General features: G+C 37.5%; 1 protein-coding gene across 5 annotated transcripts in view; it reads right to left on the bottom strand.

Annotated features, from left to right (window-relative positions):
- Positions 1–3,555: 3,555 nt before the first annotated feature.
- Positions 3,556–24,104, bottom strand: part of LOC137250408 (solute carrier family 53 member 1-like) — a 96,433-nt gene continuing 75,884 nt past the window's right edge. For 4 of the 5 annotated variants that reach the window (XM_067783145.1, XM_067783141.1, XM_067783142.1 and 1 more), the window contains 8 exons: positions 20,562–20,653; positions 20,097–20,492; positions 12,098–12,359; positions 9,018–9,388; positions 8,603–8,945; positions 5,659–5,825; positions 5,463–5,596; positions 3,556–5,386 (listed from right to left, as the gene is read on the bottom strand). In XM_067783145.1, the coding sequence (XP_067639246.1) occupies positions 5,107–5,386; positions 5,463–5,596; positions 5,659–5,825; positions 8,603–8,945; positions 9,018–9,388; positions 12,098–12,359; positions 20,097–20,492; positions 20,562–20,630 (2,022 nt within the window). In that variant the 5' untranslated portion in view covers positions 20,631–20,653 and the 3' untranslated portion in view covers positions 3,556–5,106. Of the gene's footprint in view, positions 5,387–5,462; positions 5,597–5,658; positions 5,826–8,602; positions 8,946–9,017; positions 9,389–12,097; positions 12,360–20,096; positions 20,493–20,561; positions 20,654–20,707; positions 20,729–24,104 lie in introns of those variants that run through there. The other variant, XM_067783146.1, reaches the window with a different exon arrangement.

Here is a 24,104-nt window from a genome sequence, read left to right as displayed (position 1 = left end):
TTATATATGGAAAGGCCATTATCATTCAATTATCCCCGTAAAACCAATAGTAACCGCTTTTATTGGCGATGGGCGCTTCGAGATATAAAAATTAAACAAAAGTGGGGATAGAATTTCACCGTGAGGTAGCTTCCTGTCCACCTTTCGATACTAGGTGGAAGGGTAGACCCTTCCAAGTCTTGCAGTAGCTTGTGATTGACATTGTCGAAAGTTTTTGCCAGGTCTGGCTCCTCGATTATATGGTGGGATTCTTGGTTCAGCCCGCAATTTATTTGAGTATTAATGACTTATAGTGTTGTGGCGGTGCGATGGACTTTTTGAAAGCTATGATTGTGTTTTTTGACGACTACGCGACAAAGAAGTAAAACTCCCACAAAAATTACTTAAAATTCCCATTTTTCAATTTAACCTACATGGCAAGGTTAGACGTAATGTATTCAAAAAAAAAAATTGTGTTTCCGTCAAAAATTTCCAAATGAATTTAACCTAAATTTTTTAACCATGGAGTAAACTGTCGTACAAAGACGTTGTATGGAAAATATAAAGAAGAAGCAATCATCTGATGAGATAACTTGGCACTGGTTGTGGAGATATCGCCGTTTATTCTTTACATTAGCTCACAACTGCTAAAACTTGTCCAAAAATATCGGGAGAGGTGTCAAAAGACGCGCTTGGGACCCAGGACCACGAATCCGAAAGCGGGAATTGGACCTACCCAGGGTAATTTTTTATGGTAAAAGTCTAGTTGAGGGGTCGACTGCTAATACGCTTCCAAAAATATCGAGAGAGGTGTCAAACGACGCGTCTTGACATCAGCATTAGTAATCCGAAGGCGGAAAATAAAAAGTTTAACTCGTTCAAAGGATATTAACGAGAAACCCGAAAATTACCTGCGGGTCCCTCCGAAACCGGGGGTGGGATCCATTGTATTTTTGAACACCTTTCTGCATTGGCGCCCTTCGGCCGCGCTTATAAAAGATTACCCTGGGTGGGTCCAACACCGGTTTGGAGACCAAAACTATATCCCCGCAAAACACTTACATATGTTCATAATTTTTTTTTATGGGTAAAACATTACAACAACCACATGAAAATTGCCACCTTCAACTGCAAATATCTCCGGAAAGAGATGAAATGTTTCTTTTCCGCCTTCGGATTATTGTTGTCGAGGTCAATATGCGTCTTTTGATAACTCTCGATATTTTTTGATGCGTATTAGCAGTCGACCCCTCAACTAGACTTTTTCCTTTTTTATAATCGCGGTCGAAGGCCCCCTATGCAGAAAGGTATTCTGCGCAAAAATTCTATAGATCCCACCCCCGGTTTCCGAGTGCTCCGAAGCCATTTTTCTGTTTTTTGGAAATATCTTCTGACAGAAATAAAATTTGAATTTCCACACCTCTCCAGATATTTTTGGACCAGTTTTAGCAGTTGTGAGCTAAAGTAAAGAATTGCCAGAAAGGATTAAGAAGTGCGTTTGCCTTGATTGCAGTATCGATAGATGAAATTTAGATATGGTAAATGGGTTTAGTAAATTTAGTGGGGAAATTTTACAGTGTAAGTTATGAAAATGAGTTCCACACAATTTATGAAATTTATAATGGCGCGAACGCTACGCTCTTCGTTCACCTTTCCCTGAGTACTACTAATTAATTATTTAAACTGTAATTTATCTTACTATATTTTTTACTTCTTGAAGTTTTTTTTTGCATATAATAATTCAATCATTTCTCTGATATTTTTATTTAAATTATAAAAGTTTTACACAAAATAGTCGCGACCGTAACAATGGAAACTCCCATTTATAAATTCCATATTTAGCCTTCAAAATAGAGCTGAATGTCACATTGCACTTGATTACATTGTTTTCATTCTAAACTTTAAGTCTTCAAGAATTTAGCTACAATCTGAACTCTTATACCCCAATTGTACCTCATAATTAAATTGAGACGAGGAGTTAGATTTTTTTAATTAACGATCACGTCAACCTTGTATGGTGGGACTTGAGAAGAAGTGTTCGTATCATTTGGACGAGTAACGCGATTCTCCGAAGGATTTTTACATTCCTGCTTTGCACAATATGAGCTTTCTGCATGAGCCACTGGTGGAGGAGTGGTTTGTTGGTTCCTTCAATTTATACTGTAGGCCAGTCTTTCATAACAGTAATAAAAATGGACAGAATGACTAAAGATGTTGTCTGAGCTCCAATGTCCACGGGTTCTAGATAGCTTCCCGAGTTTCTGAGGTGGAAATGGCTTGGAGATTGGTATTCTGTGTGAATATCTAATTTTTTAATTCATTGCCGGAGGATGTAGAATCAATCGCTTAAAACGGTCTCCCACTACTTCGGTTCTGATTCTACATATATCTTCATGTTGTACCATCAGTTCCCTTTTTCCCAATTTATGTTCTTATTTCGAGATCGTGCTGGCTTACGTAGCGACTTACGTAATTTTATATGCGCGATTCGTATAACAGGCAATGATCAATCAGAACTACCGTTTTTCATGTCCAGCGTTTAATGGGCTGAGGAGAACAACAAAAAGTGCGCTCTATAAGTCGTTGATCACATCGTTCTGATGTACTGCACAGCATCATTAATGTTATAAAATGAAGGAAATGAAGTATTTCAGAGAAAGAAGGTCCAGGGGACATCCACTGAGTTAGAGAGGCAGGTTGAGAAAGACTTGAGCTCTCAATTGGTGTCAGTTATCGCGAAACAATGATAGGCACCTACCTCCCTTGTCTTTTCTGATGTTATCAGCGTCCAGGGGTCTACACCAAATCTGTAGCTGTCCAGGAAGAGTACATGTTGAGAAATGACCGAAACAAATTAAATCTTAACTTCAATGATACATGGAGATGCAACATCTGAGTTACAATCTTTTGCCAGAAAGACAAGAAGACAGGTAAAGTTTAACCCCATTTGTACCGAAAGTGGAGTTATCACTTTTGACCTTCCAGCAACAGATATATCAATATTGGTACGATATGTGCCTCGCAGAGCGTTGTTGTTGTTGTTGTTGTTGTAGCGATAAGGTTGCTCCCCGAAGGCTTAGGGGTTTATCGATGTGATGGTCCTTTGCCGGATACAGATCCGGTGCGCTCCGGTACCACAGCACCATTAAGCCTAGTCCGACCATCTCGGGAACGATTTATGTGGCCACATTAAACCTTCAGGCCATCCCCTCCCTCCCCACCCCCAAGTTCCATGAGGAGCTTGGGGTCGCCAGAGCCTCGTCTGTTAGTGAAACAGGATTCGCCGCGGATAGCTGAGGTTGACAATTGGGTTTGGAGAAGCTATATATTGCGCTGGCAACCTAAAGGGTTGCGCTACACAGCCCCTTGAATCTGGTATTTTAGTCGCCTCTTACGACAGGCATACCTAACGCGGGTATATTCTGACCCCCTAACCCGCTGGGGACCTTGCAGAGCGTCGTACCGCGTCATTTTGGGAATGAAGGTCGAGATGAGTTCCATCATCTTCGATTGAAGGCTTCGGTCCAACATCTTTCCTGACCGCTTCATCACATCAACTAACAATTAAAACACATATTGTTTATGGGAATATGTAGATAAAGTTTATTTTATTGTATATCATATTTTCTATTTCTTATAGTTATATGTACATAATATGTATCATGTTATTTATATATGTAAGTGGCATTTTCTTGTACATATATCGGTAATATTAGTTAATATTAGTATTACAATTATTCGTTGACTTATAATAACGCTTAAAAACCGCTCATCAATAAAACGAGTGCACACAATTTGATATTAATGTTTTCAGTATTTTTTTTTTTTTTTTTTTCAAAGTGTGCCTAGGGCCTACTGCAAAACAAAAAATCATTGGAGCATATTCATATACCTAACATTGTGGATAAAACAAGTGTGATATCTTATCCGTCAACTGCTTGACAGGGTGTTCAATATGGCGGCGCAAAGGCCAGCTATCTTCAGCGGTTGATAGGAGACACAGAATGAGAAAGCGATAGTCAAATAAAAATCAGGTGATCCATTGTATTTGTAATTTTGACGTCTATGCAGAAGTTATCACACTTGTTTTATCCACAATGATGCCTAATCTTAAGAAACTATCATATGCTCCAAAAAAACATAGGCGCACTTTACTAACACTGGCTTTAACGTCACTGTAAAGATCTCTGTGAGGTGAATTGTTCTTGAAGACACTAAACTGGCCATGATATGTTTACAATTATAATAATGTTTGTGTACGCAATAGTGTACGAGCATCTTCATATAGGTATAAAAGCCAATAACTCGTGCAGCATTATGTTCCAATATATCAGCGTATATTCAATATATTTACACAATATTATTGTTTATTTTGTTGATGGCGAGCTTTTCGAGGAGTTATAAATATGCGCCAATAACAAAAATTTTTACTTCAAAATTTTTATTAATTTTTGAATCAGTTATGAATGCGATTTGGGGAATGTTTGAGGTTAACAAAAAAGTTATGTCAATATCGATTAGTTAATTTTGGGTATTTAGATATATTTAAGTATATATGCGTGTATACTAAGTCTAAAATGTTTTGCTGTCTTTTCTTTCCAATTAGTTACCACAATCACTTTGAATTTGCTAGTTTTAGAAATTATTATTAACTAAATATGTAAGTACGAAAAATTATTTGTAATAACATAAGTACATAATACTGCCAAATGTGTTTATTAGTATGTATGTATATTATGTGGCTATGGCTTAAAAAATTAATATTCAAAATACATTGTAAATAAACTTTTTATATAACCTTAACTGAACATTTGGCGGGAAAAGTAATGGTCAAAAAAATATATAATCTGCACTGACTTTAAGTAATTAATTTAATACCAAAAAGAAAATTCAACTACTTATTTATATTTATGTTTACATATAAAATTGATGACAAACAAATATAAAAATATGTATCTTATTGGCTAAGTTTGAAACGTTCAGCAATTTTTCTTATTTTTGCTGTTTTTTGATTTTGGAAGCATACATTTTACTGTTATCATCACTTTAGGACACTTAACCGCTCCTTTTTCTTTTATGATATTTCATGTATTTAAACATGCATACACACATTTTGCATGTGAAAGTTTACAATTTTTTCGTGCCATCTACATCGATAGTCAAGTCCTGTAACGAACTACGATTCGGCAATAAGCCACGCTTTTCAGGATCTTTTATTTTCTTCGGCTTTGGACGATTAGTTTTGGTATAACGATTAATTACACCATCTGGCTCGTCCATCATGCGTAATATTTGCGTTTGATCGGATGAGTCAATCGGTGCTATAGAAATATCACGAACGGCACGGAATTTACCACAGTTATTGAGATGTTCGTTCTCCAAACGGAAAAAGTTCCAAACGAAGCGTCTATTTTATGTTATGAAGTAAAAAGTTTGTGAATATCATGAAATATAGATTATAAAATAAATGCATTCACACATACCTGAATACTTCCGAAATACCTGTAATAGACGTCATAATATCACCACTTACAATTTTCATTTCTGTTAGATAAAATGATAAGGCCCAGAAGAAACGTAATACCAAATCTTCGACTATAGCAAAGTAGTAAAAGCCCTGTAGGAAAAAGGTGAATTGGGAAAAATCTTTTCTAGTTTATGCAATTTTTATGCACTTACCGTTGAGTAGACAATTTCTTCCCGCAAAAACGTGTTCTCACCCGCGTTCTTATCGAACAAACCCCAATCCATTTTAATGTCCCAAGTATAAGCGTAGCACGAGGAAATGACGGAAGAGATAATCCAAAGCCAAGTGTAAGGATTATCAAATGTGCTTGAGTAATAACCTGTTAAAATATAATTTTTGTTTTAATTTCTTCATTAAAATTTTATATTTAAAAAAAAAAACTTATAGCTAGAGCATATAAAAAGTCGCTTAAATAAAGTAGTTTACTATCCCAAAGTACAATCTACATTCACAGAAATGTTCAGTATAATTGCTTTTAGTTTTAGCGAAAAGCATTGAAATGTTTATCAGGATTGCGTAGGTGAGGTTGACACCTTGCAGAGACCATTCGGAGTTGGCACAAAACATTGGTTTGTAGTGACCACAACTGGTGGAAGCTAAACCTTGGAAGAGTATCTAGGCCTAAATATTTTCTAAATTATATCTCGCTTTGGTATTATTATTTTATATGTATTAATGCTAGTTCCCAAAGACCCTCTATTTCGAAGTTATCGCTGCCCACGGTGGCGTGGTTTACAAAATGCAAATGCGATGACGCTACACCTGATAATGGTATTGTGACGAATATTAGCAAGACTAAGGGATACTATCATCTCTAAGTGAGCCCAGACGGCATAGCCATGCCGATGCTTAAAAGCCTAAGGAAAGAGGGTTTCAAATATTTTCAAATATTTAGCACATGTTTTCAACCTGTCTCTTTCCACCTTTGTTATACCCGAAAAATGGAAAATGGCCAAGGTGGTCCCGCAAATCCAGAGCCGTAATAAAATCCTCAAATCCCTTGCTGGCAGTACTTGGAGAAAAGACAAAGAAACGCTCATTACCACATACAAAGCAATTGGCCTGACGTTTGCGTGCTACGCGTCCCCTATATGGTCGCCAAGCCTAAAAACTACCCACTGGAAGAAGCTACAGGCCTGCCAAAATACTGCGCTCAGAACCGCCATGGGCTGTCTTCTTATGTCCCAAGGGCACCATCTACATAATGAGGCGAGAATACTCCCCATCAGGGAGAGAAATAAGATGCTAACCAAACAGTTTCTGTTGAATACCCAGAAACCTGGGCATTCCAACAGACACCTGATTTATGAGCCAACACCGCCTAGGGACTTAAGGAGTCATCTCCGTAAGCATTTTGAGGAAATACGGCAACTGAGAACTCAGCCGTATGAAGCAAAAAAACAAGCAGGTCCTTGGTGACCTCCACAAACAGGCGGCGGACCTTTATGCCAGGAATTGCCCGGTGAATCCAGTACTCAAAGAACAGTACCCAAAACTTGCGGAAGAGGAACGCATACTCCCAGGGAAACGCGAGTCACTCTGGCTCAACTTCGTTCTGGATATTGTAAAAGGTTAAACTCTTACATATCCAGAATCAACCCCGATATACAAAATGTATGCCCCGCTTGCAATGTGTCCCCACAAGACTCCAACCATCTCTTTAATTGTAATGTGGAACCAACGCCTCTAACACCCCTTTCATTATGGTCCACCCCTGTTGAAACAGCAAGTTTCCTTGGACTACCGTTAGAGGATATTGATGACAATTTGTGATCGGTCGAAGCTATTAGGTGGGGCGAAACATTGCTACAACAACAACAATCATCTCTAAGCCGATACTAAGCAGTCACTTGTATCTACATAAACAAATCAATCATTATGTCTACACATATGTACATACAGCAGCGGAGAGATACTCACAAAAGTATGCAATCTTCAGCGAACTAGTAAATTCTAGAAGGAGAAACGCTACAAATATGTGAACGAGGAAACCGAAGAGTATAAAAGCGGCACCAGATGAGGCATAATCAATCAGTTTGATTTAATCACGCTATCAGTTGCGGAGTATAAGTGTTATTGTAGTTTAATAAAGACCGTTTTGCATTATTAAATATTGGAGTTATTTATTCACCAGTATAGCGATACGATCTTTAATAGAAGGTGTAAAATAAGCGGACTTTCCCTAAATTCGTTTCAGTATGTATGTATTTCGCTGTATCCTCTTTTGTCACCAAACATATTTTTCGCCTTTTTGGACTAATAGTGAAAACATGGTAGATATAATATTTACCAATTCTGAATGCGCACTGAAAGGGCCTATCAGAAATCCAAGGTGCGCTTCAATCTTCAATATGCGTGATATAATCTAATTTGTGATACTTGCAAGGCTCTTTTCACGATCGCTGGTGCGAAATCTCATTTCTTGTGGCTTGGACAAAGGAAATGATTGTAATCGTAAGACATGCTTTGGTCTGTGTAGAAGGTGATGCATGCTACTAACTTCTCGCTACCGTATCAACATAGCCGGTTGGGTCGATTTTGTCATAATAAAGCCTCGATTATGCATCAAGGAAGGATGCTGCATCGCTAGCTCTGTTTAAAGGGCAGATAAGTTTTCAGACCATTGGCTGCTAAGTCAGCATTTATTTTTTATCAGAAATTCAGGTTTGAAACCTTCTGTCTTACGGATTCATTTTTTGATATTTTCGACCCCCTTTTCTGTTGGCTACTACCCAGCTCTTCGCGCTCACGCCATTTCACATATATATTTTTCTATCAACATTCGATTTCGCTGCACTTGATTTAAAGTATTTTACCAAGTCCCAAGCGAAATTATTCACCTGCTTTTATGTTTATGATACCAAAAAAAAAACTAGCTGCCACTCTTTGATCATCCAAAAACTTTTTGTAGAATTCTAAAAACTTGCCAAAACTTGTTCTTTTGCATTCTGCTCTGCTAAGCTTTTTAATTTTCTCTGTATTATTTTTTGACTTCCTAATTTGAAAAACTGTGGGGGACGGCTAATGAAGAGCAATATCTTGGTACATTTTTAGCACCGCAACCAAATTAAACATCTCCTTAACATAAATACTTACGATTATTAAAACTTCTCAGTGTTGAAAATATCACGACAGCAAAAGTAGTCGAATACTTGCCAGCGTTGACTAAGTGAGGAAATGCTTCACGCGTATCGCGATAACGACGCAAACACTGTGCAAAACGAAACCACGCTGGTAAGCAATTAAATATCGGACGTATAAGGAAGTCCTTTTCCATACAAACGGTGGCATCTTGTGCTTCAAACCAATTTCCATTTGTAAAATAGAAGCATGTCAAATATTCAAAGTCCAGTAAGGCCGTAACGAGAGAATTCAATTGATCGCCGAGCCAGAAATCAGCAAAACCAACGTGGAAAAATGGTGCAGCTACCATACGACCCTAAAAGTATAGACATTTTTTTATATAATTTCCCATGATCAATTATTTTCCAAAATCACAGTTAGCACTTACAGTTATACGCAACAGCCAAAATCGCGCATCATGATGGAACACATGGAATGGATTGACCAAAAATACCACCATCATAATGGTCAATGTGAGTGGATTTATAAATGCTGGTATACTTAAACTGGCGCTATACAGAAAGCTAAGCATACTCAATGTCCATATGACACCAAATATTGCCGAGAGTTCCATTAGATGTTGTTCGGAAAGATGATTGCGTGGATCTAATTCGAAGATAAGTACATGATTGACACCTGACGAACGCCAGCCATATATATTGACACCGATTAAGAAAAGAAATTCGACAATAAGCAACGGCCCGCGATACAGACGGAAAGTGACTTTAAGATTATCGCCGGAAATATCGTGAAAAATAGCTAAAATGAAAATACAAAAAATTATTATCTATTTGGAAGTAGAAGAAAAGCGGAAGAAACTTAAATTCCCCCCAGCGGGTTAGGGGGGGGTCAGAATATACCCGCGGTAGGTATGCCTGTCGTAAGAGGTGACTAAAATACCAGATTCAAGGGGCTGTGTAGCGCAACCCTGCAGGTTGCCAGCGCAACATATAGCTTCTCCAAACCCAATTGTCAACCTCACTTATCCGCGGCGAATCCTGTTTCACTAACAGACGAGGCTCTGGCGATCCTAAGCTCCTTATGGAACTTGGGGTTGGGGAGGGAGGGGATGGCCTGAAGGTTTAATGTGGCCACATAAATCGTTCCCGAGATGGTCGGGCCAGCACCTTAATGGTGCTGTGGTACCGGAGCGTACCGGATCTGTATCCGGCAAAGGACCATCACATCGATAACACTCCCCAAAGCCTTCGGGGAGCAACCTTATCGCTACAACAACAACAACAAGAAACTTAAATTCGGTTTTTTCCATGACTTTCCTAATTTTCAAAAGGAAGGTACATATACATTCTGCTAGCTGTACATCATTGTAACCACTGAAAAAATGTATCAATTGCTAAAAAAAAAGCTGGCTAATTATTGACTAATTAGTATTTCGGAAAGTAGCTCACTTCTACACGATTTCCAGTTGTAAATGAGAAAGCGTCAATTGAAAATGAGAATAGTTACTTGAAAATGAGAAAGCGTAATTTTAAAATAAGATTGTAAACGAGATTAGTCAGTTGTAGATTAGAAAGCGTCAAATGTAAATGCGAAAGCGTTATACGTAATTGAGAATAGTCAATTGTAAATGCGAAAGCATCACTTCGACATGAGAATATTCACTTGTAAATGAGAATAGTCAATTGCAAATGTGAAAGCGTCATTTGTAATTGAGAATAGTGAGTTGTAAATAAGAATATCGAATTGTAAATGCGAAAGCGTCATTTGGAAATGAGATTAGTCAATTGTAAATGCGAAAGCGTCACATGGAAATGAGAACAGTCACTTGCAAATGAGAAAGCGTCATTTGAAGATACGAGAGCGTCAATTGTAATTGAGAATAGTCAGTTATAAATGAGAATAGTCAATTGTAAATGCGAAATCGTCATATGTAAATGAGAATAGTCACTTGTAAATGAGAAGGTATCAAATGAAAATGCGGAAGCATCATTTCTAATTGAGAATACGTAGTCAACTATAAATAAGAAAGTATCACTTTAAAATACGAAAGCCATATGGAAATGAGAATAGTCAACTCTAAATGCATTAAGTGAAAGTGCGAAAGACTTATTTGTTATTAAGAATAAGAACTGTCAATTGAAAATGCGAAATTCATTTTATTGAGTACTTTTAACATTGACTTTAAATAAACGTGTAATAGATAGTACATCGAGTAATGACAATAACTATATATTGTTATGGGTTCAATGCACTGCCCATGAAAGAGATGCCCACATGGTAATAGGCGAACAACGGACTTCCTTTGCACAGCACAATTAACTTACTTGGTGCATACACTTTTTAATCGTAAATTGGTTTATGTAAAAGTATAATGTAATGGTCCCCTCTCATTACCCATTTCCCAGCACTGTAAAAGAACTTGGACTTTTCTTCAAAAAATGCATAAGGAGTCCGAAGTCCGTGGGACACAACGGGAATAATCAACAAAGCCTTATTAATACCTATTGTTATTTTAGTGAAGTAAGTAGTGGTTAAATACCATCCTAAAAGCTAACCACGGCTTTATGTTATTTAAGCAATTAGCTTGGATCTGCTTTCTCATTTACAAGTGACTGTTCTCATTTCCATATGGCGCTTTCGCATTTTCAAGTAATACCCTCTGATTTATAACTGAGTACGTATTCTCAACTACAAATAACGCTTTCGCATTTTCATGTGATGCTTTCTCATTTACAAGTGGCTATTCTCATTTCCATATGACGCTTTCGCATTTACAATCGACTATTCGTATTTACAACTGACGCTTTCTAATTTTCAAATGACGCCTTCTCATTTACAAGTGACTATTAGCGTTTCCATGTAATGCTTTCACATTTACAATTGACTACTCTCATTTCCAAATGACGCTTTCGGATTTACAATTCACTATTCTCATTTACAACTGACTATTCGCATTTCCATGTGACGCTTTCCCATTTAAACTTGACTATTCTAATTTTCAAATGACGCTTTCGCATTTACGATTCACTATTCTCATTTAAAACTGACTTCTCAATTACAATTGACGCTTTCGAAATTTCATTTAGAAAGAAAACCGAAATAATTTGTAAAAAAAAAATATTTTAAAATTTTTTTTGGGGATTAGCAATTTTAAAAAAAATTGAGTACATATAAGCAATTAAATGTTTCATCTCCTATAACCAAATCTGATTTCATGTGTGCCGAATTAATATCAAATAAGTATCGCCATTTAGAAAGAAACCCATGGCAAGCTTATCAACTTCAGCGCGCCGTCGTCTTCCTATACTGCCAACAGGGATGTTGATATGAATAATTTTTAAGCAAGGAATAACACCATGTGGTAGTACCACTATACATAATAAACGTTATTCTTATACTGGTATTATTTTATCTAACTTAATCAGCTGAGTTAAGTATAAAGACTAAACCGGACAATATATTGCGTTCCTTAAGACTGTTAAAATCCGTAAAGCATTTCCATCTCACCCGATAGCACCACAACAATTGCGAGCACAATAAAACTGCCCGAGAATAGGCCTACTTTAAAAGTAGTCCATGGACTTTGTTGTTCGCCAAGTGGTGGCACACGTAAACGTTTCATAGCACGTGTACGATCGCCACCCTCCAGCTCTGTCGTCACAGTAGTTTCAGTTTCATTGATAAGATTGTCGATATCTTTGTTAATGAAGAAATGTGATGCTTCAACATATTCCTCACGCCACTTTGCACCTGTATCGACTCGTAAGAGCTGTAAAACAAAAAGTTTTCAAAGTATTGGATTTCTTTCCCTTCATACATACATATGTATGCACATTAGGGTGTCCCTTCGTTGTCACCCCTAGAAAAATTCGAATAGCGCAAAAACGAATATATAAAAAGTATCTTTCCAATCTGTAAAGATTTAGAGGTTGCCCAAGGAACTTGAAGTCCTGAAAAAGAACGAATTTCAAACATTTCAAGTGTTCCTATTTCTATATCCTAGAAACGTGTAATCCTTTTTAAAGCAATTTTATCAATGTCTTTATTTCCTCGCTTTTTTAAAATCGCTACAACCGTAGAGATCGGTCAATAAATAACACAGTCACAGACTAAAATGAAATATAAATGAAAACACCTCTCAAACATTCTCGGAGCGCTCATAATTTAGGAATCCGATATGAGTCCGAAATATGTGAAAATTATGAGCAAACGAAAATTATACAAATCATTAAACTAGGTAGCTTCATAAGAGAATTTCACAAATTTTCATTTCAGACATTTCATTTTATATGAAATTTCAAATGTAGTGGACTTGATTTCAAACAGCGATGGAAAAGCTGGTTGCTTCTGTTATGATCTACCTTCCGTTTCCTTTCTTCTATTATATAAGTATTTTGGACATTACGTGATTGTGACCTTCGCGTTAATATCTGGCATGCCATCCAATCCCTTACACTGCATTACAAAAACGAGCTTTAGTTCTGTCCTATGAACCCAATATACTTTTAGGGAAAGGGGAGAAAAAATAAAAATACACGTGTATCGGCGATTGTCATGTACACGTCAGAATTTTTCTGAAACGACTGTTTTCGTAATATTTTTAAAATTTTTACTTGGTGCGAATAAGCCACAAACGTAACAAAAGTTATTTCGAGCCGGGCACTGCATTTTTTCTCAGATGAAATATATAGAAATAGGTTTTCGCACAACAGAACTTAAAACAATTGTCAAAGTATAGGTCTGCTAGTAGCGCAACTGTCAGCTGATCGGAACAAACATACAAACGGCACAGAGTGTGTTGTATCAAACAATAAATTAAACGAATTTAAATGATGCAATATACGTGTTTTTTTATACACGCGTATACGTTTACGTTTGCGCGTGAAAAAACGCCTATCCTCGCTTAGATAATGCTTAGGAGACCCATCTAGCGGCAGTGGTTAAATAACTAGCTACATCCACAGGGTGTACCGAAAAGCAGGTGTATTTAAAGTTTGTCGCTTAGCACTCCTTATAAAGTTTAAGCGTATAGACGTTTACGTGTAAAAAAAAACACGGCTAATATTGATTGTGCAATTCAATGTTTCATCTGTCATACCAGTTGTAAGTGTTGTAAAAGTCATAAACAGTTTAGTGCTAGAAAGTTACTATTGATAAACTACAAATATATGGAGTAGGATGGGTCGAAAAACAATTTTTTTTTTTTTTTTGGAACCCTTTAGTAGTTTAAAAATTTGGAGTCCCTACGAGTTATGCCGAAAACAGTGAAAAAAAACTCAGGAAAATCTGAGAATTGATAAAAATATATATATTTTTTAAATTTATTTGATACAGACATTTCCACGAGTCTGCCTGCAAAAATTCAGCTCGTTTGGATCACGGAAAAAGGGTTAAAAACCGATCCAAAGCCTTTCACACAGGCGGACAGACAGACACTACGAGCTTTATACTTTATACATAAAAAAATTCTGCCGTGTACATGAAAATACACGATTTTACTTTGTAACGATTTTACTTGCAAATCCTCTTATTTGCCCTTCTGCTAAGTTCGAATCACTAAACTGTTGAATAAATAACTCCAATATTGAATAATGGAAAAAGTTGCCTTTATTAAAGTACTTCACAATAACACTTATACTTTCCAACTAGATTGCTTAACAACCAAACTGATCGATAGCTCAAATGACACTCACTCTTCGCCTCTGCTGTCGCGCCTTTTATACTTTTTGATTTCTCATTGCATACTTCCAGGCTTTTCCATTCCAGAACTTACTAGTTAGTTTCAGCTACAAAAACGCCAGCCACAACTACGTTTATAACTTCTCATTTGAGTAATACTTGCACAAATTATTGCCCTCTCTTGTGAGCAATTCAGATAAGATATATGCATGTATTTGTGCATTGCTTCTCCGCTGCTCGTATACACACACATATGTACGTGTAGACGCAATTATTGATTCGTTTATGTAGTAGATACATAATGATTGATCTATGGATGTGCATGATATCACTGTTTAGCATCGGCTTAGAGTTGGCAGCACCCCTTAGTTTTGCTAATATTCGTAACACTGCCCTCCACCTAAGTCTGATCGTCCCGATCAGACAAATCTCCCGATCTAAACGTTGCCAGCCTTTCCAAATGGACCACTTTCATTTTGGTTCGTAGTTTACCGATGGCTTGTATGCGGTACACTACATCGTTGACCCTTTTTACAACTTTGCATGGGCCTTCCCAATTACACTGCAATTTCGGGAAAAATCTTTTTTACGTTGTGGGTTGTATAACAGCACCAAATCTCGTTCCTGAAAACCTTCCGAATTAATTGCTTTATCGTATCTGGCTTTCATCTTGTCACTCATAATCTTTGTTCGTTGCCTTATCAGATCATGTATTTCTCTTAGCTCTTCTTCCAAATCACTAGTGGATTTCTTGACATTTCTCTCCGCATTGGCATCTATCCCAAACTTCAAATCAGCTGGCAGTCTAAGGTCATTGCCAAAAATTACTTTTGCAGGGGTTTGGCCCGTTGTCATGCACTGCTGATCGGTAAGCCATCAAGAATAATGGTATGCGGGTATCCCACTCTTTATGGTACTTGTCTACTACTTTCCTTAAGTGCTCCTCCAATGTTCTATTGAACCGTTCTACCATACCATCGGATTGAGGATGCAATGCAGTTGTCCGTGTTTTTCGAATGCCCAATGATTTACACATTTCCTGGAACACAGCTGATTCGAAATTCCTGCCTTGGTCAGAATGTAACTCCATTGGTACACCTTACCTTGCAACCCAATTGTTTATAAACACTTCTGCTACTGTTTCCGCTTCTTGATTTGGGATTGGGTATACCTCTGGCCATTTGCTGAAATAATCCATAACCACCAGTACATATTTGTTTCCGCCGTTGCTAGTAGGAAATGGACCGGCGACATCCATAGCGATCCTTTCAAATGGCGCACCTGAGTTATATTGCTTCATTTGACCATGACTTCGGGTTCTGGGCCCTTTCGCTCTGCTGCAAACCTCGCAGTTCGCAATCCACACAGTGACCGACTGACGGCAACCAACCCAATAGAATCTCTGTTTAATCTTCTCGAGCGTCTTCGTGATTCCAAGATGACCTCCGCTTGGACCATTATGCAGCTCACTGAGCACGTCAGGAATCCTCTTTCTGGGAACAACTATCAGTTTTTTTTCTTTGACCATCCTCACTCTCCCATACTCGATGCAAGCAACCGGATATCAATTCTAAACTGTTCCACTGTGCCCAATATGACTTCGCAGTGGGACTCTCTGCTGACATCTCCTCTCTGCTTGGTCTTTCTTGTCGTTCGAGCCCTTGCATAACATGTGACAGATCTGTATCTTCTAGCTGACACTTTCTTAGTTGTTCCCTGTCCCATTCATCCGTACACGTTATAGTCATTAGCCGGACATCTATAATGTCTTCTTTAGCCTCGGCCTTTGAAAAGTGCTTGCATTCCAAACTACATGGTCTTCGTGACATTGCATCGGCATTTCCATGGGTACTACCTTTTCGATGCTCAATGGAAAAGTCATAGCTTTGTAGTCGCTCGATCCACCGTGCCAATTGTCCTTCCGGATTACGGAACTGCAGAAGCCATTTTAACTCTGCGTGATCTGTCCTGACACGGAATTGCTGGTCGTACAGGTATTTGTGAAAATGTTTAATGCACTCTACCAATGCCAACAGCTCTCTCTGCGTAACGCAGTAGTTCCTCTCTGGTTTTCCAATCGAAGGGCTGTAATATGCAACTACCTTCTCCTGTCCATCGACCAGTTGTGATAAAAAGCCTCCTATAGCATATCCACTCGCATCTGTATCTAGAATAAATGTTGCTGCTGGAATCGGATATGCTAACATGGGGGGCAGTGCACAAACGCTCATTCAATGTTTGGAAAGCCGCTTCTTGCTCCTTCTTCCATTCAAAAGCTTTATTCTTTCTTGTAAGCTCATGGAGGCTATGGGCTACGCTGGAAAAATTTGATAGAAATCGGCGGTAATATGTGCACAGCCCAAGGAAACTTCTCAATTCATGTAGGTTCTGTGGTCTTGGCCAATCCTTTACAGCCTCTTTTTTTTCGTTCGCAGTGCAGATGCCTTCTGTCGTTACCTTGTGACCCAAATAATTTACTTCCTTTTTAAACAGCGCACACTTTTTGGGACTTAACTTCAGACCAGCGCCAGCAATTCTCTGGAAAACTTCCTCCAAGTTCTTAAGATGTTCATCAAAATTCTTGCCCAATACGATGATGTCGTCCAGGTACACCAAGCATGTTTTCCAATGTAGTCCTTTCAGTACCTGGTCCATGAGTATCTCAAAAGTAGCTGGTGCATTACAAAGTCCAAAAGGCATCACTGTAAATTGCCAAAGACCATCACCGACACTGAAGGCTGTTTTCTCTTTATCTTCCTCCTTCACCTCAACTTGCCACTAGCCGATTTTCAAGTCCAGTGTGGAAAACCATTTCGTACCAGATAGCGAGTCCAGAGTGTCGTTAATTCTTGGCAATGGGTAGCTATCCTTTTTCGTAACGTCATTCAACTTCCGGTAGTCCGAGCAAAACCTCATTTTTCCATCCTTCTTCTTTACATGTACTACCGGTGAGCTCCATGGACTAGCTGATGGTTCGATGACGCCGCTGTCGCTCATTTCTTGTATGATTTGACTCACAACTTCCCGCTTCGCCAGTGGAACACTACGTGGAGCTTGACGGATCGGCCTCGCATCTCCAGTGTCAATTTGATGTTTCACAACATTGGTGCGGCCTGGTTTGGAACCATCCTGGTCAAATATGTTCGCGTACTTTAGGAGCAGTTGTTTTGCCTTGCTCTGATAGGCTTCCTCTAGCCCCTGCGTCCATGCCGTGATGTCATTTGAAAGATCAGTATTACTAGATGAAACGTGTTTCTGGAGCTGTTCACAGTTAATAACTACTTTGGTCTCCTTTGGTCAAATTGAAAGGTGACTTGAACTCATTGAGTACTCTTACCGGAATACGTCCATCTTGTTTTGTCATAGCCAGGGTTTTTCCTACAAGTATGTTCAGTGCTGATTTATTTTCTGCTTCGACAACCCACAATTTGTTTGTCCCACAATCTCCATCAACCTTTGCCCAGATGACTGCTTCTGAGCAGCACTCGTTTACTGCTGTAGCCTCTCTCGTAGCCGAAATTAAGTGGCACATCCATGTTCTTATATCGCATCGTCTTGCTTTGCATATCGATTTTGATGCCTTGGTTGATTAAGAAGTCCAGTCCAATTATGATTTCATCAACAATACCTGCCACTATAAAATTGTGTACTACCGTGACGTTCCCAATTGCTACTTCACATTCTACTTCTCCAATTACCTGGGTGTCCTCTCCCGTGGCTGTACGTAATCTTCCTCCAAGCAATGGTCTTATCTTCTTGTTGACTAAATCTGATCGAATGATGGAATGGGATGCACCCGTATCTATAGTCAGTAACCGTTCCTTTCCATCCACATGTCCTCCGACAGTAAGATTGCTTGACCTTCTTCCAATTTGCGAGATAGAGATTATGGGGCATTCAATTGAGGGAGCCAGCTGCCGCCCCTTGCGGCTGACTCTCTTTAGTTTAACTATTGAGTGGACTTGCAGATTTGCTCATCTCCTTCAGCTCTGCGTTTACGACCACCCACATTGTTGGAACTGTTAGGGTTGGTGTTGCAATGTCATGCAATATGACCTGGGTTGCCGCACTTGAAACATTTAATAACTCCGGCATTTTTCTGTTGTGATCCCTTCAGTGCTTCCAAAATTGTGTCTACCCAATCTGGTCTTTCCACTTCCACACGATGAGCTTTGTATGCTGGTTTACTCAATAGTGAGGCAGTTTCCTGAGTCAGTGCATGTGATACCGTCTCTGCAAATGTTGGCTTTGGGTTTGCGTATGTGGCTCGCTTCGTTTCGACGTCCCGTATTCCATTCATAAAGCTCTGAATTTTTACTCTTTCGGTGTATTTCACGCTTCCGTATCGCCTCTCTAGAGCGCTCTTCAATGTTTCGTAGTTGTTCCGCTCTGCCTCGGGAATAGTCTGTAGGATTTCAGCAGCAGATCCTTTCAATGCCACGAATAGTGCAGCAACTTTATCTTCAGCACTCCAGTTGTTCACTGCTGCGGTCTTCTCAAAGCCGTCAAAAGATGGCTTTTCCATTCCAGAACTTACTAGTTAGTTTCAGCTACAAAAACGCCAGCCACAACTACGTTTATAACTTCTCATTTGAGTAATACTTGCACAAATTATTGCCCTCTCTTGTGAGCAATTCAGATAAGATATATGCATGTGTTTGTGCATTGCTTCTCCGCTGCTCGTATACGAACATATGTGTAGACGCAATTATTGATTCGTTTATGTAGTAGATACATAATGATTGATCTATGGATGTGCATGATATCACTGTTTAGCATCGGCTTAGAGTTGGCAGCACCCCTTAGTTAATATTCGTAACAGTATATTTGGGTGATAGGACAGAATGTGTATAACGCGAAGTTATGTATGCATTTAGTGCTGCTGTACTGGCAGTAATGCCCTACATATGGAGCATCTATATTGCTTCTTAATCTATTTATTTTAAGGGCTTCCCCCTAAATGTTCAGTTTGCAATTCCAATGTCAAATAAAAGTCATTTACCTATGGTGTATAAGAGTTGGAAAATTTATATATGGCTCTAAAAACCGTCTTATAAGAGTATTTTCCCAGAGTCCGATAAGTGTAGAAAATGATCTGTTTATGAGGCCAATAGATGTCATATATGACTTCTATTCAGACTCATAAAGTATAAGAAATAAGGCTAATATCGGGCGACCATCGCAAGAAGGGAAAAACCTTCATTCCGGACTCATTAATGAGCTCATAATGAGAGTAAATGATCCGAATTAGGACTCCTTTCTGACTCTTTTTTGACTCAGAATGTTTGCTGGGCAGTTTTTCTTCATTCCTTGTATAGAAAAAATTATAAACACCCGTCACGAAAAAAATTACCAAAATTAAACAGAAGTCGATAGCGTTTTGAAACTTGCTCTTCGTTAAGGTCAAATTTAATGAGCTACAAACCTGCGTGCTCGCAAAAACTTCTAAAAATTTATAATAAGAAGTTGAAAATTTTGCGGGCAACTGAAATCTTGCCACCTCTTCTATTTTATAATTTTTTTACTATTTGACTAATTTTTGTAATTTTAAATGCGTTTGTAAGCAAAATCTGTAGAGGTTATTGATAACAATTTAGGGAAAGTTCTGCCGACAATAAATGTTTTAGGATGGACCAAAGAAATGTTAAAAATCGTCCTTTTAACATTTCAAGCTCATTCCGCAACCTCTAAATAGTTTTTGATTGGGCTAAAATTTTGCACAAACAAATTGTAAGGCTATTTCAATATTTCTTGAGGGTGATATCGAGAATCGGAACACTTTGGGAAATAAGGGTCAGCCTAACGTGCATGCTAATTTCAAACATACCTTGTCATGTTTCTTGAGAATTTTGCGAAAACCTGTATGATTTAAATTCTGATAGTTTTGTAATAGAATCAAACTCAAATAAAATTCACTGAAAGCTAATTTCAATTCAGCAGCTTTACGATGTGATAAGCCGGGTTTTTTCAATGATTTCGATTTTTTCGCAGAACGTTCAGATTCATCAATGCATGTTTTTAGTTCAGCATTAAGTGTGGCAAATTTACGTGTTGCCTCTGCTAATTTTTCCGAATAGAATGTATTGATTTTCTTTAATTCTTTATCACAATAATGAAAAAAATTCTCATCGAAATTCGCGAAATGTCTTTTAAGTACTTCATCTTCAACGCTTTCAACGGATGGGGCTTCTTCGACGGCCATATAAAGCATGGCCTTCATTTCCTAAAAGAAATTAAAATTTTAGTCGAGGAATATTCTCACTTTTTATTTTCTAAAAAAAATATCTTTTACCTCATAATTAATATACTGTTTGCGCCATTCGGGCGTTATATGCGCCGATAGATGCTCGGCAAATTTCATCTTGTTTTCTCACTGGTCCACAGCTGAAATTAAAAAAGTTAAAATATTTAGCTTATCAAAAATTAAGTAATAAATACTTATAAAAATTGCGCGTGGCTTCAGGTAATTAAATCAAATAAAAGCAAAGTATTCCGCAAAAAAATGCAATGCGCTGACGCTCCTCTATCAATCAAATAAATTTGTATGCATTCTTATAAGAGCCTATCACTGAAATGTTGATAAATTATGATTAATCGCGACCAGTTCTTTCAAATTTATAAATCATTTCGTATGCATTTTTTTCAATGTCGGTCTTTGTCGTCACGTGATTTGTTTGATCAATCATCATTGCAATATTATTTTACCAAAACCTGCTGGTAACCGAAAATAACCGATTTTTAATAATAAATTTATGTTTGTAACTGAATATGCAAATATTCTTGCAGGTATAGCAACAACATCAACGAAGTGTATACATATTGAGAACAATTCATTCAGTTGTAAGAACATGAATACACATTTGAACTTTATAAATAAGTTGTATATTTGCAAACAGCGCTTAATGAGTAAGCCGACAAATTTCCCCAAAAATTGCACAGGAATAATACCCGAAAATTCTAAAAATTCTACTAAGTAGTTGTTCCGGCGGATGAAGGAAGGTTTCAAGACCGGAAAATTTGTCAGCATGTTTTTCTGTGCAAAAGTCATATCTTTTGAACCATTGAGGATATTATTAAGATTTAAACGCAACCTCAAAGCCAATTGAAGGAAATAAATGAAATTTGCCCAAAAGATGTATTTAAGCATAAACCCATATAAGTTAATGAGTTTGTTGAAAATGGCGTGGCACCGCCCCCTTATGATAAACGGTTTTATGTTAGTAGCTACGTTACCAATCTCTACCAAACTCGATAGACGCATCGCTTCTTTTAAATATTATACTATAAAAGTCAAATGCCCATTTTTAAGAACGAATATTTATAGAGGTTGCCAAAATAGTAGGGTGCCACAATAAGAAGGTGCTTGAAAGTTCATGGTAAAATTTACATATTTTTGAAAAATTCAAAAAAAAATATTTTATTAACAACTGAATAAAAATATTGAAAGTTGTTTAATATAGTTGTATTTGAGCAAAAGATAAAGCAACCAAAATGTTTCTGAAAAGAGGCGTGGCGCTGTCCACTTATGCTGATTATTGATTTTGTTTTACAGATTTTTGGCGATGGAATTTTAGCTAAGCGAAAGTTGGAATTTTATTTTAAACCAGATTTAACCCACATAGCAGAGATCTGCAATGAGTTGTTGAGTGGCAAAGCCACAATAAAATAGGGGGACTCATGAAAGCATATAAACTTATAAGGTGTAAAATTATATCCATTTACACACGCTGTTATATGAACGCACCTAGTAATATTCTTGATAAACTTAATTGTTTATCAGCTGTATTATTGCCAAAAAAAAATTTTTTGATTGTTATACAAATTAAAAAATACCAAGATTAAGTGAGAAATCAAATCTAAAACGTCTTTACTAAGATATACTTGTAAATGACTTGCTGATGTTGGAGATTTCTGATGAAAATGCCTGCTGTAATGTCTGCAAGGTTGCATTCCTTGAGTTTACCGCGTTTACACAATGAAATGTGCGCGTAAATTTATACAAATTGTGTAAATCATTTTTCATACAAAATTTGACAGCTCGTTTACGCACTAGATAAATTTATACGTTTACACACTTTATAAGGCATTTATAAGGTTACATGAGTCCCCTTATTATGATTTAAAGTTAGTTAACACTGTTCGACACAATTTTATATGTGCTCTCTGTCAAAAATGCTTCAACTAACTTAGTCACATTTTATTTCGAAAATGATATAAATAAAATTTAAAAAAAAAACTTTTTTAAAAATAAGCTTTTATTATCTTAATATATAAAACTCACGTGTCACTATGTTTGTTCCCAATGGACTCCTAAACTACTGAACCGATTTTGAATTTGTCAACTTCGCAAGTATTAGTCAAAACTCATTGAACAAAATTTTCAAGTGACTATACCATGCGTATCTGCGGCCTCTAAATTGTCAATTGTAAAAACCGTATCACGTTTCAAGTCAATTTATTTAATATGTATCTATGTTCTACAAATATGTATGTATGTAGAAATATGTAAATATGTACACCAATCTATAATACACGACTAGTAAAATAAACAGGTGCCGTGCTCGAACAGACACTAAGTAATCAACTGACTGTTAATAAATTAGCAATTAAGTGATTAAATATAATAATAATATTTAGAAAAAGCCGTCCGTAGTTTATTGGACATGTCCTGAATTAATTTGCATTTTGCCAATTAAGTTGAACTTTTCCAGTACAACGCATAGGGCGCTTCAGCCAAAAGCTTAAGATTCCAGAATATGCAAGCTATTGCCACCATAAGAGGAAATGTGAGCGATTATTCGTTGCTTCATAACTCCAGAGGAGATATACATAGCTATAGCTAATGGGTGCTCCAACTAGGGAGAAGCATGAGTCTCTTCACTCGAAATAAAAAAAAAATAAAAAAAAAATTGGAAATGAGAAGGCCGCTGAGAACCGAACATTTAACTAGCCTCAACTTAAATGTAAGGATTATTTAAGTGGAAGAACTAGACCATCAAAAGAATAATATGTATTACAAGTACTTGAATTCGCTGACATGTGTTCCTGATATTGGGAACGTTGTTGAAAACAAATTCTGTTTTCTCCGGACTGAAAGAAAGGCGAATAATATCTGCCTACCGGTATTTATTAGAGAAGACTAAGTACTTACTTTGCAGCCACAATCGACTGTTTGCTACAAATTTGACACTGTGAGGAACTATGCCAGTATCAGCCACAGAAACCGAACGGAGGATATCTCTTGCTAACAAGCGTTATAATGAGAAGTTTTTTTTTTTTTTGCAAAATTCACTTCGCTTAAGTCTAATTAAGAGATTAAAATTAATATTGACTCCAAAGCAAAGATTGAATAATACCGTCGCAATTGTCGTAGTAAAAATATGATAAGATTAGTAAAAACAAGTAAGGAAGGCTAAGTTCGGGTGTAACCGAACATTACATACTCAGTGGAGAGCTATGGAGACAAAATAAGGAAAATCACCATGTAGGAAAATGAACCTAGGGTAACCCTGGAATGTGGTTGTATGACATGTGTATCAAATGGAAGGTATTAAAGAGTATTTTAAGAGAGAGTAGGGCCATAGTTCTATGGATGGACGCCATTTAGGGATATCGCCATAAAGGTGGACCAGGGCTGACTCTAGAATTTGTTTGTACGATATGGGTATCAAATGAAAGGTGTTACTGAGCATTTTAAGAGGGAGTGGGCCTTACGTCTATCGGTGGACGCCTTTTCGAGATATCGCCATTAAGGTGGACCAGGGGTGACTCTAGAATGTGTTTGTACGATATGGGAATCAAATGAAAGGTGGTAATGAGTATTTTAAAAGGGAAT

Source organism: Eurosta solidaginis, chromosome 4, assembly GCF_040869045.1.
Source record: "Eurosta solidaginis isolate ZX-2024a chromosome 4, ASM4086904v1, whole genome shotgun sequence".
In the NCBI taxonomy this organism is placed as follows: Eukaryota; Metazoa; Arthropoda; class Insecta; order Diptera; family Tephritidae; genus Eurosta; species Eurosta solidaginis.
Note: the sequence above shows the minus strand (reverse complement) of the source record. Positions and strands in the feature narration are given on the sequence as shown.